This window comes from Pecten maximus, chromosome 5 (assembly GCF_902652985.1).
Source record: "Pecten maximus chromosome 5, xPecMax1.1, whole genome shotgun sequence".
Lineage (NCBI taxonomy): Eukaryota > Metazoa > Mollusca > Bivalvia > Pectinida > Pectinidae > Pecten > Pecten maximus.
The window spans coordinates 38,448,457-38,466,932 of record NC_047019.1 but is presented as its reverse complement, the minus strand read 5'-3'; the positions used below and the strand labels follow the sequence as shown (position 1 = coordinate 38,466,932).

The 18,476-nt window shown below is 35.9% G+C and overlaps 1 protein-coding gene across 5 annotated transcripts; it reads right to left on the bottom strand.

The window, feature by feature from the left end:
• Positions 1–122: 122 nt before the first annotated feature.
• On the bottom strand, positions 123–14,615 carry LOC117327986 (WD and tetratricopeptide repeats protein 1-like). 5 transcript variants are annotated; one of them, XR_004532766.1, is made up of 15 exons: positions 14,247–14,615; positions 13,240–13,323; positions 12,956–13,002; positions 11,990–12,101; positions 11,424–11,611; positions 10,932–11,162; positions 10,156–10,244; positions 9,358–9,558; positions 8,911–9,073; positions 8,346–8,528; positions 7,496–7,734; positions 6,815–6,992; positions 5,690–5,882; positions 1,831–4,893; positions 123–1,757 (listed from the first exon to the last, which is right to left on the bottom strand). XR_004532766.1 is itself a non-coding variant. In XM_033885270.1 (14 exons), the coding sequence occupies exons 1-14, from the start codon at positions 14,295–14,297 to the stop codon at positions 4,702–4,704; spliced, it is 2,151 nt and encodes a 716-aa protein (XP_033741161.1). In that variant the 5' UTR covers positions 14,298–14,615; the 3' UTR covers positions 123–4,701. The 5 variants fall into 5 exon arrangements, 1 of the variants encoding a protein (XP_033741161.1); XR_004532764.1 differs by having other exon boundaries at positions 123–1,867; positions 2,064–4,893; XR_004532767.1 differs by having other exon boundaries at positions 123–1,830; positions 2,064–4,893.
• Positions 14,616–18,476: the final 3,861 nt, after the last annotated feature.

Genomic DNA, 18,476 nt, shown 5'->3' with positions numbered 1-18,476 from the left:
ATGATGTAACATTTCTGTCACACATGAACTGTTTCAGCTGGGTTACAATTATATGGAAGCATGTGGCCTATAGGCCTAATATATAACAAAGTTAAAAAAAACAACAAAAAAAACAACAGAAAAACAGTAGTACTCAAAAGTATTTTATTACAGAGGAAGCTATCAATATGGTGTATGTTTATAACTCAGAAACTTTACAATCTGCCAGTAGTACAAGTCTTCCATTCTGTCAAATTATAGAGAAACATATCTCTTTGTGTCTCAGTAACACAGAAACAACAGCTTGTACCCCAACAATACACTTGTAAGGGGTACCCCAAATCAGTACATTAAGGTAACAATGACAAAAGTTAACACTGGTCTTACGAATTAACCTAGTTTTCAGACAGGGAACCAGATTTAAAACAGAAACTTCTAGCTGATCTATAGTTGTTTCTGAAGATTAACACTGAACTGAGCATTGAAATAGCCATCTATGAAAAAAGACATACAAAATAACATACAATTACAGCCTTTAATCAGGTTGATACATGGTTTTATTGACCGGAAAAAAATATCGACCGATATCTTATAATAAATCACAGTACAATTCAAGTAATAACAAAAACAATCTTAAGTATGTCAGAAGTATAAATGTACATACAATGTAATGTGATTCTTTAAGATTTGTGAGGACCAGTCAAACATCTTAAGATATTAAGAAGGTACTTGAAAAGTACTTAAAAGAAAACCAAGAATAATATCAGAGTATGTTTAGACATTGGTTGGTTTCATCTCGGTATCCATACATGATTTGGGTAAACCTGGTTGACAAAATAGCATCATAATTCAACATTTTTCTCTTACAGAGCAAAACACTACATGGCAGACCACTGTCGTAATGTTTATAATACACAGGAAACTTTTAACTGGATAAACTAACTCATCACTATACATAGCATTTGTATGAATGACATATTTGTAGTTTTTACACCAAATTAGAATCTTGTGAGAATGGAGAATCTTAATTCAACATTGAATATAAATGGCTTATAAACAGCTAATTATCTGCCCGGGAAACACTTGTAGGGCAGTAACAGATAATCTGTGTTTAACAATGCGTAAATTGTACTATGTACTTAAAATCTATACGAGCATGATACAAGTATATCAATTTATCACAATGAAGGGATTAACAACAAAACAAGCCATTTTAACAGTGGTATCAACAATGAATGCTAGAGAAAGTTTGCCTACTTGCAACATTTTTTTCATTCACAAAGTCATCAATTATGACATGTTTTAGTGTGAAGGTACCTCAAAAGTTTAAGAAACACTCAAGTGGTTATTAAAAAGAGGTACTTAAAGCTTCTTGGCAACAAATCTTCTTTCATATACAGAGGGGTCACCTGGTATACACAAAAGCTTCTTTACTATACTGAGAAGTCATCTGGTAAACAGAAAGCTTATTTCCTATAATGAGATGCTGCATGAATTGTACACAGAAAGCTAATTTTCTAAACTTGGATGTTGAAAAAATTGTAAACCGAAAGCTTAGTTCCTATACTGAGGTGTCACCATGAAAATAAAAAGCTTACTTCCTATGCTAAAATGTCATCCAGTAAACAGAAAGTTTATTTCCTATACTGAGATGTAACCAAGTAAACGGAAAGCTTATTTCCTATACTGAGATGTAACCAAGTAAACGGAAAGCTTATTTCCTATACTGAGATGTAACCTGGTAAACAGAAAGCTTATTTCCTAAACTGAGATGTTACCTGGTAAACAGAAAGCTTATTTCCTATACTGAGTCACCTGGTAAACAGAAACTTATTTCCTATACTGAGTCACCTGGTAAACAGAAAGCTTATTTCCTATACTGAGTCACCTGGTAAACAGAAAGCTTATTTCCTATACTGAGTCATCCGGTAAACAGAAAGCTTATTTCCTATACTGAGTTGTCACATGAGAAACATAAAGCTTATTTCCTATACTGAGTTGTCCCATGCGAAACAGAAAGCTTATTTCCTTAACTGAGACGCACCTTGTAATAAGAAAGCTTATTTTCTATACTAAGTTTTCACCTTGTAACAAGAAAGATTATTTCCTATACTGAGATGCCACATGGGAAACAGAAAGCTTATTTCCTATACTGAGTTGTTACATGGGAAACAGATAACTTATTTCCTATACTGAGTTGTCACATGAGAAACAGAAAGCTTATTTCCTTAACTGAGATGTCACTTTGTAATAAGAAAACTTATTTTCTATACTAAGTTTTCACCTTGTAACAAGAAAGCTTATTTCCTATACTGAGATGCCACATGGGAAACAGAAAGCTTATTTCCTATAATGAGATGCTGCATGCATTGTATACAGAAAGCTTATTTCTAAACTTGGATGTTTAAAAAAATTGTAAACAGAAAGCTTATTTCCTATACCAAGACGTCCCCATGAAAATAAAAAGCTTACTTCCTATATTGAACTGTCATCCGGTAAACAGAAACCTTATTTCCTATACTGAGATGTAACCTAGTAAACAAAAAGCTTATTTCCTATATTGAGATGTAACCTAGTAAACAAAAAGCTTATTTCCTATACTGAGATGTCACCTATAGTAAACAGAAAGCTTATTTCCTATACTGAGATATAACCTAGTAAACAGAAAGCTTATTTCCTATACTGAGATGTAACCTAGTAAACAGAAAGCTTATTTCCTATACTGAGATGTCGCCTAGTAAACAGAAAGCTTATTTCCTATACTGAGATGTCACCTAGTAAACAGAAACCTGATTTCCTATACTGAGATGTAACCTAGTAAACAGAAAGCTTATTTCCTATACTGAGATGTCGCCTAGTAAACAGAAAGCTTATTTCCTATACTGAGATGTAACCTAGTAAACAGAAAGCTTATTTCCTATACTGAGATGTCACCTAGTAAACAGAAACCTGATTTCCTATCATGAAATGTTTATCTGGTAAATAAAAGCCTATTATCATACTAAGATAACGCATGACAAACAGTTTTATCATATATCTATGTTAACAAGAATTTCTGCATACATATAAAGTACCTTGGTCATGTTGGTGGGGAAAAGTCTGTTATAAGATAAACAAAATCTGATCACCACGTTCCCTTATATTCAGAATACAATACAAAAAACAACAAGCTTTCCGATGTACATCTGTATGATTTCCATGGCTATACGCTACTTCATCACAACTCCTATTGGGGACAGCATTATTTGGCAATTCTTTTGCAATGGCAATAAACATGTACAAACAAACAAAATCTAACAAATAATGAAAGACAAATTAACAAGGGGGTGGTCATCCATCATTCATACAGTATTCATAAGATACAGTACCATAGTTCCATTTTCAAAGTATGCAACAACTTCTTGGGGATTAAAAAAAAAGTGAGAATTTCAAATTTCCTACACAGAATTAGGATTCCATGTTAAGTGACAAATGGTGAAACACATAAGGAGAATTCTAATGATGTCCTTTTCCATCAGTAGAGTACAGTACATTACTGGCCTGTTCTGCCATGTCATTAACATCTCTCCAATTTGTGTAATGACCATAATGTCATGTCATAAAAAGAAGACACCTTTACGATATAACATTATTCTCTCTCTACTGAAAAATGATTCAAGTCGTAATAGCTTATATTCTCAGAGATATGAGTTATGTGTTGTGCTAAATAGTCTTACATCCAGTCATTGTCGTATCTGTTAAACAATTCACTCCTCTATAGGCTTGTGACACACATCAAATTATTATTGTTATTCTTGTTATTAATTCCATATCTACATTGAGACTCATGTTCGATCTGTTGTATTTAAAAGGAAGAAAAATTAATAATTTACAAAAGGCATCTTTGAACTAAAATTCAAAAGAGCATATTACAAACTTCCTGTGACATTATTTCTACCTGGTGTAGATGTGTAATAATAACGTTTTACAATACAATTCAGCCATTTCTCAACAAACACATCTTTACATCTCATTTACAAACCAGCTTTTGACCAAAATAAGTATGCTTTTGCACAAATTACACCACTAAGAAATCAATTACCCAACTCATAAAAAACCATGTGCTCGCATATAAATACAAAAATAACGCTTTGTATTAACGTTTTGTATAGATTAATAGAATATCAACCCCCCCCCCCCCCCTCTCTCTCTTTTCAATCCATGTCAAATCATTCTATGGAATATCTATTAACTTTGTGTTCAATATTTTAGAGAATACCACTTTTCTTCACTTTCTGTAACACCTTGAAAGATTTATTTTTCTTTAGTCCAAAAATATGTTGAAGAACATCAAATAAAACACTGGATGAAAATTGTTCAAAAGGATATTTTGGAAATGAAACCAAATATTGCTGCCAGTAGTTCCACTCACCAACAGCAATTCCGATGCACTGTTTCAATTGTCCACGTCACCAATATCTCATCCTCGACATCATGATCACGGCAATTAGATGAGCAAATGTAGAATAAAGTAACCAAAGTAACAAATGGTTTTGAATATTATGTCAGAAATTGCTTTATCTGGTAACTCAGATATGTTTATCTTCCTCTTTGCCATAAATCCAAATTAAAATCTTTATGAGTTGGTGTACTACGTGTCTTAAGCGACATTTATCAACACTGATCAAGCCCATACATAGTGACCTGTAATCAAGTTCATACATTTTTATTGGTGTTTAATTTTCAGCTAGGTCGGCACTGTACAGCCTGGTCATTCCTAGGTCCCCCTTCCTCCTCATCAACATCAAACACACCTGTTATACGATAGCCCATGTTCATCAACATCACTTCCAGAGGGTCAGCGTTCATCCTTTTTTGATTGGCTAATGCTGCATCATCTGAGTTGTCAACCTCTCGGTCATTTTTTGTTCCATCCTGTCAAGATTATCAGTTTACAATATGATAAAATCATGGGTAACTAGTACACCATATAAAATAGTTAATACATGTACATACACTTCCAAAAACATGATAATCTAGGTTAACAATCATCCAGAAGAAATTTCACCAATATTGATCCAAGACAAAATCAACCATTGTGATGATGAAATACAATACAGAAAAGGGATATAACTCCTTATAGAATAGCAAAAACTAATATAGAATCGTAGGCTTGGCATAACTTCCCGACCCACAATCCATATAAATGTATATGAATATGTACATGAATTGATACGTTAATACATTAAATGGACAATGAGTTAGGAAGTCTTGGTGTACAACTCCAACAAGTTAAATAACCTAACTCAGGACAAGATAATTCATATCCTCCTGCATTCATGATTTATATTGGGGAAGAACTCGGCTGCTAGTACCATATTATATAGCAATAATCCACCAATGTCTATTGCTGATCAGTAACAACAATTACTATATCAATGCCCTGCAATAAGACTATCCTACTTGGAGATTTGATGGCCCCCTTGGTAAATCTACAGGATAAATACGGTAAATATTGTAATAGTGTTGGTGGAAAGTTACACAGGCTGAAGAGAGAGTGATTGATGGCAGAGTTTGATCAAAGTTTTCAATGAATGTTTTATTAATGAACAAGTTCCAACATATTAAAACATAAATAATACAGTATATGTATTAATTGATATCAACACTGAATAAAAATTATCTGTAACTCTTTTTTTATCTCAGAAGATGAATAAAATATTGTTCTTACCTCAGCCCGGGGACTCCAAAGTCTGACAACAGGATCAATACCACTGGTGGCTAAGAGACAACACGTTGGATGTGGCTGTAAACAATTAACTATAGAGTCGTCTCCCCTTAATACTCGTACTATGTTGGTAGTTCGCTTCTCCCAGATGAAGAATGACCCATCGTCTGAACCGGCGACTATGTACTGACCATTACTGTAAAATAATTTATAAAGGCATTTTGTGGATATTCAGTAATTCAGTATCATTTTATTCCAACAAATTGTATAAATGCATAGCTAATAACAAGAGTCAGTTTAAAAAAAAGAGTCCTCCATTTTTTCTAATCTCTACAACAGTTCATTTCATTACTATAATATTACAGTACCATTGCAAACAATGCAATGTCGTGAGCCTTCTTCTGTGTGGTGATCACCAAGCAATGTAAAGCTTTCTGTGTATGGTAGGACAAAAGAATAATTGAAAAGACAGAAATCAAAATGTAACAGTCTATTTGATGTATCAAGTGAATCTAAATATTTCTTCTTATAAAAAAAAACAATTATAACAAATTCCCCTGGTAAGATACAATAAAATGCACTAGGTAAGCCATCATAACCAGACAAATATTTCAGATTAAGGTGAATAAAGTCATGTTATTCTGAAAAAACACTGGGTTTGAGAAAACAAACACAAATGATATATTACTGCCAAAATCCAACATACTGATCTTAATGAAGGCAACTCATTACTGATACATGTATAGTCTTACTGAAATACTACTCTAACACATTATATAGGATATCTCCAAGGAGAAATCCTGCCTCCTATGATGACAAAGATAATCGACGTTTTACAATGAAAATTTTACTTATTCATACATGTTATGGAAACTGTTTTCAGTGACTTTACTCCTTTAGTCATCAGTGATTGAAACATGACATTAATAATTGTAATGGGAAAGAACTAATGACGATGGAGACAATCTTGATGGAACAGTTTGAAAATAGATAAACTAAGAATCTGAAATGAAAATGTTGATAAATTACTTTCTGACTGTGGTTTGCAAGGATGACTCCAACATGTTGCATGCAAAGAGTGAACAAATTGTGTTTGACACAGTAGGCCATTACACTAAATGCCTGTACCTGCCAAAGAAGTTTGCCTCCTTTATGTCCGTTGTTGTGTTACAGTGACCACAGAAGCGAGAATGGTAATCGTACGCCTCATCCCGCCAATACTTCTCCTGATCAGAGATAGGCGTTGTTGCTTTCTTCTTTATGGGAGATTCAGAGGAATCGGATGATGCACTACCCTCCTTCTCATCTATATAACACAACAAGGTACAGGTAATCACACAGCAGGTTTATTAGGAAACATACACAATGGACACCACAGGGGACAGGAATGGATACTGATACAGATATATACACTACATCATTTACTTATATTTACATTTTCTCTGTGTTTCCCCATTCACACAATGCTCAGAGGCAGTTGCCACCATACGCCTATAACACCCAGTGCCTCTGGATATAACACCCAGTGGGTCATGTGACTTTAAAAATGGCAGTTATATTTTGTATTGGTTTAGTCTTTTTCAAAGTTGACAAAAATGGTAAGACAATGTAAATATAAGTATTGAACAGTGGTTTTAATGTTGTTATGCCAACTAACATGTGTTCCCATGCCATTTGCCCACCATACATCTTGCTGCCATATCAACTATAACAACATTAAAACCACTGTTCATTGCTTAAATGGTCAGTAGAACACAAGATATGTACATCTGGCATGTTGACCTTTGACTATTCAGCATAACCATTTACCTGGAGTACACGTCCCTGAGTATAAAGCTGCCTTGATGTCTCGGTCAAGTGCCTCACAAGCATGGCTCTTTGCATAGTCTGGGAATTTGTGTTTGAAATGTTGGAGACAATGATAGGCCTCCTGTGGCCAAGAGAGTTCGTACAGACACCGAGCCAGGCGAAAGTGGGCCTTAAGATGGTTTGGATCAAGGTTCAATGCACTGTGGCAGTCCCGTAAGGCTGCGTACAGGTCTCCGTCCCTTTAAAATGAAACAGTAGTATAATAGCACTAATCCTTCAGACCAAACATGCATGGTGCCTAATATTCTATTTAGGTGGTTTTGGAACACACCAGAAACATTAAGAGACCTATGCTGTTTTCATTTATCACAGTCCAAATGTTTGGACTTGTTGAAAAAAATATCGGTTATATCTTAAAATAGGTTATTATGGTAAATCTCCACGAAGACTTTCAAGGCTTGCCTTAATATCTACAGGTCTGTCAAGATTTATACCTGAAAAGTTACATATTGAAATAGGCAACCTGCTTTGTCTGCATAGTTTATATAATAACAGATACATGTACATCAGATTTTTAACCACTATAAATACAATAAATATAAACTACTATAATTCTGAATGAAAATTTAATTTATTTTGATGTGAACATTTTAAAACACAATGGAGATAGGGACACAGAAATTGTCAAAGACAGCAGAGGTGACATGAAGGACTAAGTGATTAATCACCTCCCACCTTCAGAACAATCCAGGTGAGGAACTTAAATGTCTATTGACAATAGGTTCTGTTTATGGCCTCATTCTAAACACTGTACAAAGAACCCAAACGTGTTTCAAAAGGAGCGACTTACCACTTCCTCTTCATGAAAGCAGCTGCCCTGTTGCCGTATAACACAGAGGCATAAGACACGCGAGCAATGGCTTCGTTGTAGGCAATGATGGCCTTGGAATACTGTTCCTTCTCAAAAAATGTATTGGCACGTTTCTTCAAAGCCTCCACAAATGTGGGCAGAGGTTTCCCCTCCATCCTTTGTCTGGTAAATATAAAATGTTAATGATGAAATACTAGGGTATAAGAACTGGTAGGACAAAACACAACATGTCAAATGAACAATGTTTTTGACTGGTCATGAATAAAAATGTTTGAACATACATTGGTAAACAGTTTTTCACATGTAAACAGCATGGGAACTATTTAATCTATAAAGAAATCTCAGACATTGGTATCTCTGATCCAAACATTTACTTGACCATCCATCCACCAATGAAAATACACATTTTGTTATTCCTGTACACCATATTTGGCATCAGATTTCAACAAATGTTATAAGGTTAGAGATAAATTTATTTCAGATATACAGAATGACTAAATGTTTCTCTATTTCTAGTTAGGTTTCTCTGGTGTCGGTTACCAACCTCTTCCCTGTGTGTATGTCTCGCTGTTTCTCCTCCACTTCCATCTCTGCCTTCATCATGGCTGCCGCCGCGGCCCCTGTTGCAGTATGTAGCCCATTACTCACACCATTTGTAGTTCCATTTTTATGCAAACTGAATCCATTGCTATGGGAACAGGCTGCTTCTGAAAGACATTTATATCAATCAGTTATCATTTTCTACTCTTTATTTAATACATCTTTTGGGTTATTTTAATGGACATTTTTCTAACCACATGGAGTTTGGGTTATCTTCATGGACTTTTTTATAACCACATGGATTTTGGATTATCTTAATGGACGTTTTTCTAACCACATGGATTTTGGATTATCTTAATGGACGTTTTTCTTACCACATGGATTTCGGATTATCTTAATCTTAATTTCTACCTACATGGAGTTTACAGATTCTCCATACCAGAACACTTACCTTTGACGATTCCATTGGCAGCTAAAACCATTGATATGTCAAACTTTTCTGGAACCCTGTTATTATTGATATCAAATAAGTAGATCTGTTCTCCACCCAGATTCACCAGCAGCTCCCGTCCATCAGGACTGAAGGTCACATAAGTGGCAGCCAAAGTTCTGTAACGCTTTTTATAGTCTAACTGCTTCTGGGGCAAATGTCCTATACAAATATTCAAAATGAGGATTATAAAATTTTGGAATGCATATGCACTTGTTTATTTTCTGGTAAATACATTCTATTTGGCTCACATATAGCATTGAATGGAACCCAATACTTTTTGTAACTGTACTTCAACTGACAAGAAGTTGACAAAACTGGGTTTTTTGCTAACGGGAGACTTCCAATATCTAACAGTTCTGAGAACTAAAATAACACTCAGCAATGAGGTGAGGATTTGAATGATATTGGGTTAAAATTGATCTGGTGGAATTGAAAATTGCCTTAGTAAATCGGGGGACAGGACATATTTCCTTTTTTCAACCAGAAATTCAGACTGGTGAAATATCTGAAATAATTTTGCTTTGCCTCTCCTTTTTTTCTATTTTATGTGTTGTTTTTCCATTTACATGTAACAGAAGCCTTGACTGTGGTAAGGTTTCTGTTACACAATATATTTGTGTGTGTGTGGGGGGGGGGGGGGGTTGCAGTAGAAGATTGATGAAAAGTGAATGTGTGACAGCTTTATACCTCTATGAGACAACAACTGACCACAGATATATCCTCACGACAAAATGACAACCACATGTTTGTATATACCTGCTATATAATACTTGACACAGCCCTGGGGTAAGGCAAAATCTTCTGGTGGATTGTTGATGGAAATATCAGACATTTCCCACGGTAATCTGAAAAAGATTAAAGGTTTTTACACTAAGATTCCTTATGGTTGATGATTGAAATGTCAATCTGATAACTGGAACTGAGTGACAATACATCAATTGAGGTACTAAAGTAGTGCTGAGATTTTTTCTTTTTGTGATTTTATGCTAAAAATTAGATTATATCATTTTTGTTTATTCAATATTGTGTGATTTATTATGATTCAGAGTTATTTTATGGTGATAATTGAATTGACTGTTGTTCTTATCATCATTACTGCAAACTCATACAACAGCTTTTTTCCTTAACACTTCAATTCATAACTGAATTTAAATGAAAATTATAAAGAGACTTAATGATATTAATCACCTTTCAAGTAAGCCAACAAATACCAGTGTCATGAAAAGGTATACTTTGTTACTATTGATAATGTTCAAATTAATGCATTTCTTTTATCTAGCTAGCTTACAAGTCTGGAAAGCTATTAATTACACAAGTCCAGCTCAAAATTTAATGAGTAGGTGCTTGTCTGAATCTCTAGACCAATTTACCAAAAAACCTCACTAGTTCAATATTCTTAAGGTGAGTACCATTTTTTCTACTACTGTATACCGGTATTTTGTTAATGTTTAGCAATATAAATTTTGGTGATCTCCAACCCGCTGTTTGTGACAAATACAAAAGTTTAATAAACTCCTATAACAATATTATACCTGCTACTGGATTCCGCTGGCAGCTTCATGCTCTTACAACTAAGCATTCTACGGTCATACAGACGAACATAGGGATCATTGGCTCCGACAGCCAGCAGGTCAGGCCGCAGGGGATTAACAGCGAGACACTTGGCTTCCGCACTCCCACCCATGTGAGCATTGAGGTTGATCAGGACATTCTGAGGATCACCATTACCTTGACTTTTCTCTGGTGTCCTCAAATCATGTTGCCTGCAATACATGATTACATCCCTTACATTGTTAAAACAAATGTTCTTTGCAGAATATATATACTTATTACTAAAATTCAGGTCAAGACCACAATCCAATTTCCCTATAATCATACATTTACAGAGACATACTAATTATATATTATAATCATGAATCACCATAATGTAAAATAAATATCCACTCAGTAACTCTCAGAAACTGACTGAATGTCCTGTTAAACATACTTCTGAGTGGATACAAATACTTAAAGACCAGACTTACATTATGGTACCATCTTCTGCAGCACTCCAAAACATAAATGGGACATTGGGTGCCACAGCAAGACGTTTCACCCGCCCTGCATGTGAAGAAAAAACCTGGGTCGTCTCTTGTGAGTTGATGTCATGTACTCGGATCTTACAGTCTGCAGCACCAGTTACTATCACAGAATCATTGGAACTAGGCAGGAACTGAAATCATACGAGAAAGTTAGGTACAGGGAGCATACATTGTCAACATTAGCACTATACTGAAGATACAGTCAGCTGCACCAACAAATCAGATACAATGAAACATATTTCATGCCATGATCATTTATGTACTCCAACAATGATCCCTTAAATTATATACATCATTGTGTTAACATTTATGTTTACGTGTATGTATCCTAACAAGGATCCCTCAAATTATATACATTATTGTGTTTACATTCATGTACCCCAACAATGATCCCCTGAATTCCTCAAATCATATACATGATTGAGTTTACATTTATTACTGCCTGTAGTTTGACACTCAATCCCTTGATACCATACTACAGTATAGGCGACAGATATGAATTATATTACCTTTACAGAGAAAATGTTGCCTTGGTGACCTGTGCGAATGGTAGATAATGGCTTGTGTAGGAAGGGATCCCAAACTATCACCTGTACGTCATCAGAACCACTCGCTAGTAATCTGTAGATAACACACAATCATTTCATTGATCAGGAAAATATAATTGCCTGAATTTAATAACCACTTATATTATTACATCAGTATAATAGCATGAAGCCTGTTAGTTTGGCAGTGCATACAGAACCTTTCTAAAAAGTGATGAATCAGTTTTCCCGAAAAGAGAATTTATAGTGAAATACAGAAAATAATACTGTCATGAAGGCAGGACAGAATACAATATATATACAATTATGATATGCCAACAGTGGCAAGTGTAGTCTATGATCACGCTAGTACAGGTACATAATACAAGTTTGACCAGGTGTAGACTATGCCGATGGTTGTCTCATACAGCCGAATGTCACCTTCGGGATGTTTGTTTGTTTGTTTTTGTTTAACGTCCTATTAACAGCCAGGGTCATTTAAGGATGTGGCAGGTTTTAGAGGTGGAGGAAAACCGGAGTACCCGGAGAAAAACCACCGGCCTACGGTCAGTACATGGCAACTGCCCCATGTAGGTTTCGAACTCGCAACCCTAGAGGTGGAGGGCTAGTGATAAAGTGTCGGGACACCTTAACCACTCTGCCACCGTGATATGAACACCTTGCTTAGAGAAGTCAGCTCGTCATGTATATTCAGTATTTTTATTGATGTAAATTTCAACCGGGATACTTTGATCAAAAAAGAATATTTCAAAAGAATGCTGTCTCCATGTCATTCAGTAAATGTATTGGTTACACATTTTAGCTCAAATTCAGATCAGCCAGCCATCAGATAGATTCCAAGATTGTGTTTTGTGAGTGAAATCAAAATCCTTGTTCAAGCTTGTTCAATTATTCCTGTTGTATACATTTTTCAAATGTTTAGGTACTTACGATCCTTTATCGTTCCATTCAAGACAATTAACGCATCCTTGGTGACCCTGAAATGCACAAAATACAGAATGTATAATTTTCAGTTATAATTTATTGATTGCTTCTTTAATTATTTGAATAAAATTGCATTGTACAAGTTTATACCACAAGGAAGTAGGTAAATGGATGAAAATAAATTGATGATGAACTTCCAGTAATAGCATTTTTGATGATTACTGTAACCTAATTAAACATTCTTGAGAAAACTATGGTGTTTCACGTTTCACACCACATTTAAAACTTACCTGTAGTTCATGGTCTAACCCAAGTCTGCTAATAAAATCACCTGTAACTTGTAACTCTCTTTGGAATGTCAATCTGCATTTTTCCTAAAATTAGAAAAGAGTATGTCCTATATATAGAAATAATGTTCATGTTGCATCAGTCAATTGATATCTTACAGTGATTTAACACTAGAAAATACAATTCTGTCCTTTTATAGACAACTTCTGAAACAAAGTGATAGAAAGAAAAGACAATGATACACTGAAACAGTGTCAGCCTATAGGAAACAATAGCGGGATCCACCTGACAAGTACCAAGCAGTCCAAGATGAAATATTGGTAAAATGATACCTAGTAACATCTGAAAGGTATAGTCCTCTCCAGCAAATGTCTTGATGAATCACATCAATAGATCATGTAAGAAGGTAAAGAGTATTCAAGGTTAACTATAAGGGAGTTTTAAGAAGGAGATACATCATTCCCTAGTTTGCCAATAATAGAGTGATAACTCCCATAGCAATGGTGGAATCTCAGTGGTTTGTCTCTCACATTGCAAACAACATATTTCTTCAAAAATACAAATGTTACTTTAATAAATATTTGTTAAAGAAACAATTCTGTTGGTTATTTGATTTTCATTAGCTTTCATTTCAAATTGATATTGCACTTAATGACGAATTTGTTGTTTAGGTTTTAGGTAGGCGATATGGTTTCATATTACCTGTCTGGATTTAGTATTTTCCTTGCCCATGTCATTTTACTAAAGAACATAGTTATGTGAGCAAATCGTTATATTCATTACAGTACACATATAATATTAGGTTCATCCGGATTCTTGAAGGTAGCTGCTGCTATGGGATTCTAGTCAATGTTCCATCTACTCAAGATATGTTTCATCAAAAGTGAATTCTAGTATCTTTTTTTTACTTAATTTCCCTGTGATGAGGATGACATCGACTTTTTCAGTAAACTATATATAATAACGTTATAGGCTTATATTTTGTTCCAAGAAATATTGGGTCACTTACATCAGTTTCTCTTCTGAACTTGCTGTTTAATTTTCGAGATGCGAAAGCCATATTCACCCTTTTCCTGACCTACGTACAACTTTCTCACGATATGTCACAATTTCCTTGAATAAGTGAGGACGTTAAAAATAATAATTTTGCTTGTTCTTTTTTTTAGCAAATCGTGAAAAAATGACACTGTTAGTTGGTGTTTTTTTCATGATGTTTCACAAAAAAACCGCTTATAAAGCCTAAAATAAAGGTGGTATGTGTTCTTGATGTTTCCATTCCTGAAGCCACAACTGACACGTGTTAAAAGAACTACATGGTAGTCTTAATTCGATATGAAGCGACCCGACGTCTCAGGACTTCATGATTTGTTGATATTCCTCTGTGTGTTATGACAGATGTTGTATATTGACGATTGTAAAAGAAGCGAAACGCAACGCGTACACCGAATGCACAATAAGCCCTAGCTCGCCTTTGACATACAGTGATGTCACCATGTCCAGTTTAGCCCCTCCCACTTGTGGTCTGACTTTGGTGGTTTGTCTATTTATCACTGTATCACTATTTTTCGACCAAACTTTAAATGTACCAAACTGAAGCTTGAAGTATTCCCTTTCCCGTGGTGCATTTCATTTTTCACTGCTATGACTATATCAATAGCTATCAGCTCACCTGTATTTTTTTCACTATATAACTACTTAACCCAAGCCAATATTACTGACCACCAATGGGCGTGGCCTAATCTATAGTTCTGACTAGTGTGACGTCATCATGAATGACCCTATAACCAGAGACATATATGTCTCTGCTATAACATATATTAGATCTATACCTCATTTCAAATTTATTTTTAGTTTTGACAGGAACGTATAATATATATATATGTCCCTGGTTTTGATATCGAAATGCCGTAGAGACATACATATTATATATGACAACGAGACAACATCACCTATAACAACCTTTCCTATTCTGTATAGCACATTTTCAGTAAAACGACACCCTGGTGGTCATTACTGGCTATAAGCTCCTCCCCCGACTACAGTAAGTTCCCAGACGACTACAGTAAGTTCCCAAACGACTACAGTAAGTACCGAAACGACTACAGTAAGTTCCCAGACGACTACAGTAAGTTCCCAGACGACTACAGTAAGTTCCCAGACGACTACAGTAAGTTCCCAAACGACTACAGTAAGTACCGAAACGACTACAGTAAGTTCCCAGACGACTACAGTAAGTTCCCAGACGACTACAGTAAGTTCCCAAACGACTACAGTAAGTTCCCAGACGACTACAGTAAGTACCCAAACGACTACAGTAAGTACCGAAACGACTACAGTAAGTTCCCATACGACTACAGTAAGTACCGAAACGACTACAGTAAGTTCCCAGACGACTACAGTAAGTTCCCAGACGACTACAGTAAGTACCGAAACGACTACAGTAAGTTCCCAGACGACTACAGTAAGTTCCCAGACGACTACAGTAAGTTCCCAGACGACTACAGTAAGTTCCCAGACGACTACAGTAAGTTCCCAGACGACTACAGTAAGTTCCCAGACGACTACAGTAAGTTCCCAGACGACTACAGTAAGTACAGAAACGACTACAGTAAGTTCCCAGACGACTACAGTAAGTTCCCAAACGACTACAGTAAGTTCCCAGACGACTACAGTAAGTACCTAAACGACTACAGTAAGTTACAAAACGACTACAGTAAGTACCTAAACGACTACAGTAAGTTCCCATACGACTACAGTAAGTACCTAAACGACTACAGTAAGTTCCCAACGACTACAGTAAGTTCCCAGACGACTACAGTAAGTTCCCAGACGACTACAGTAAGTTCCCAAACGACTACAGTAAGTTACCAAACGACTACAGTAAGTTCCCAAACGACTACAGTTAGTTCCCAAACGACTACAGTAAGTTCCCAAACGACTACAGTAAGTTCCCAAACGGCTACTGTAAGTTCCCAAACGACTACAGTAAGTACCGAAACGACTACAGTAAGTTCCCAGACGACTACAGTAAGTTACCAAACTACTACAGTAAGTTCCCAGACGACTACAGTAAGTTCCCAAACGACTACAGTAAGTTCCCAAACGACTACAGTAAGTTCCCAAACGACTACAGTAAGTACCGAAACGACTACAGTTAGTTCCCAGACGACTACAGTAAGTTCCCAGACGACTACAGTAAGTTCCCAGACGACTACAGTAAGTTTCCAGACGACTACAGTAAGTTCCCAAACGACTACAGTAAGTTCCCAGACGACTACAGTAAGTACCGAAACGACTACAGTAAGTTCCCAGACGACTACAGTAAGTTCCCAAACGACTACAGTAAGTTCCCAGACGACTACAGTAAGTACCTAAACGACTACAGTAAGTTACCAAACGACTACAGTAAGTACCTAAACGACTACAGTAAGTTCCCAGACGACTACAGTAAGTACCGAAACGACTACAGTAAGTTCCCAAACGACTACAGTAAGTTCCCAGACGACTACAGTAAGTTCCCAGACGACTACAGTAAGTTCCCAAACGACTACAGTAAGTTCCCAGACGACTACAGTAAGTTCCCAAACGACTACAGTAAGTTACCAAACGACTACAGTAAGTTCCCAGACGACTACAGTAAGTTACCAAACGACTACAGTAAGTTCCCAAACGACTACAGTTAGTTCCCAAACGACTACAGTAAGTTCCCAAACGACTACAGTAAGTTCCCAAACGGCTACTGTAAGTTCCCAAACGACTACAGTTAGTTCCCAAACGACTACAGTTAGTTCCCAAACGACTACAGTAAGTTCCCAAACGACTACAGTAAGTTCCCAAACGACTACAGTTAGTTCCCAAACGACTACAGTAAGTTCCCAGACGACTACAGTAAGTTACCAAACGACTACAGTTAGTTCCCAAACGACTACAGTTAGTTCCCAAACGACTACAGTAAGTTCCCAAACGACTACAGTTAGTTCCCAAACGACTACAGTAAGTTCCCAAACGACTACAGTAAGTTCCCAGACGACTACAGTAAGTTCCCAAACGACTACAGTAAGTACCGAAACGACTACAATAAGTTCCCAAACTACTACAATAAGTTCCCAAACTACTACAGTAAGTTCCCAAACTACTACAGTAAGTTCCCAAACTACTACAGTAAGTTCCCAAACTACTACAGTAAGTACCGAAACGACTACAGTTAGTTCCCAAACGGCTACTGTACCTACCGAAATGACTAGAGTTATACGTACAGAAATCTAGCGATTTCGTGTTAGAGGGTTTCAAACTTAATGTAATTGTTAAGTATGAGTTCATGTTTCAGGATGCAAGGTAACATTTATGACAATTAATTAAGGTCCCCGTTTCTGAATAGAAAATCTTTTCCCACGCTCTACTTAATCAAACTTCACATAGACATATCTTCATATTTCTAATATATGTCCGTGATTATGGGAAAACATCGGACGATTTTACGAGTTAGGGTGCAAAGGTCAAGAACAAGGTCACTGCAGTTTAAAGAATATGTTCGTCGTCCCTTCAGATACTTTATTTTTTACGAGGTTAATTCGTTTGGGATTCATTTTTAAGGAAGTAAATACAAAGTAGTATGAATCACGTGATCGTGATTTTATAAGTCCCAGCAGATCGGACATCAATCAAAAGGTATATGATGGTCACTTGGCCTACCCGCGACCACTCCCACAATAATAATTCAGACCCTTCGCGCTTTGCAATCCGGGCCGCCAAGGATGATTAATATAAGTTGGTATACCTTGTTTTTGTTTCTCAATTGTTGTAAAATAAATGAAGATTATATCCCTATTGATTATTGAGTTTCTGTGTGGTGAGTCACAGTAGTTCATACAAACGTCCCGGGTCTATGTTAGAGTTTTGGACATAAACAACCCTTGGAAACACCATTACACAAAAAATATAAAATATGGGCCTTGTTATGAAATTGGATCCCTATCGCACTTTTTGTAATCGAGTCGAATGGACATGTACAAATTCCCAATCAACGGTCCATTTATAGAGACTCTAAATATAAGGTTTGCGTTTCGACTCTATTTTGTGTGGAATCTGAAATATTTATTATTTATATGTCGTAAAAGTCTTATGTCATTTATGATTTTAGAATTGCTAACTTTATTTATTTTATTAGTGAACGCGAAATGTAAAAGTTTCTAATATTTCGATCGTATGAATAATTTGTTTAAACAATTCAAAGCTATTA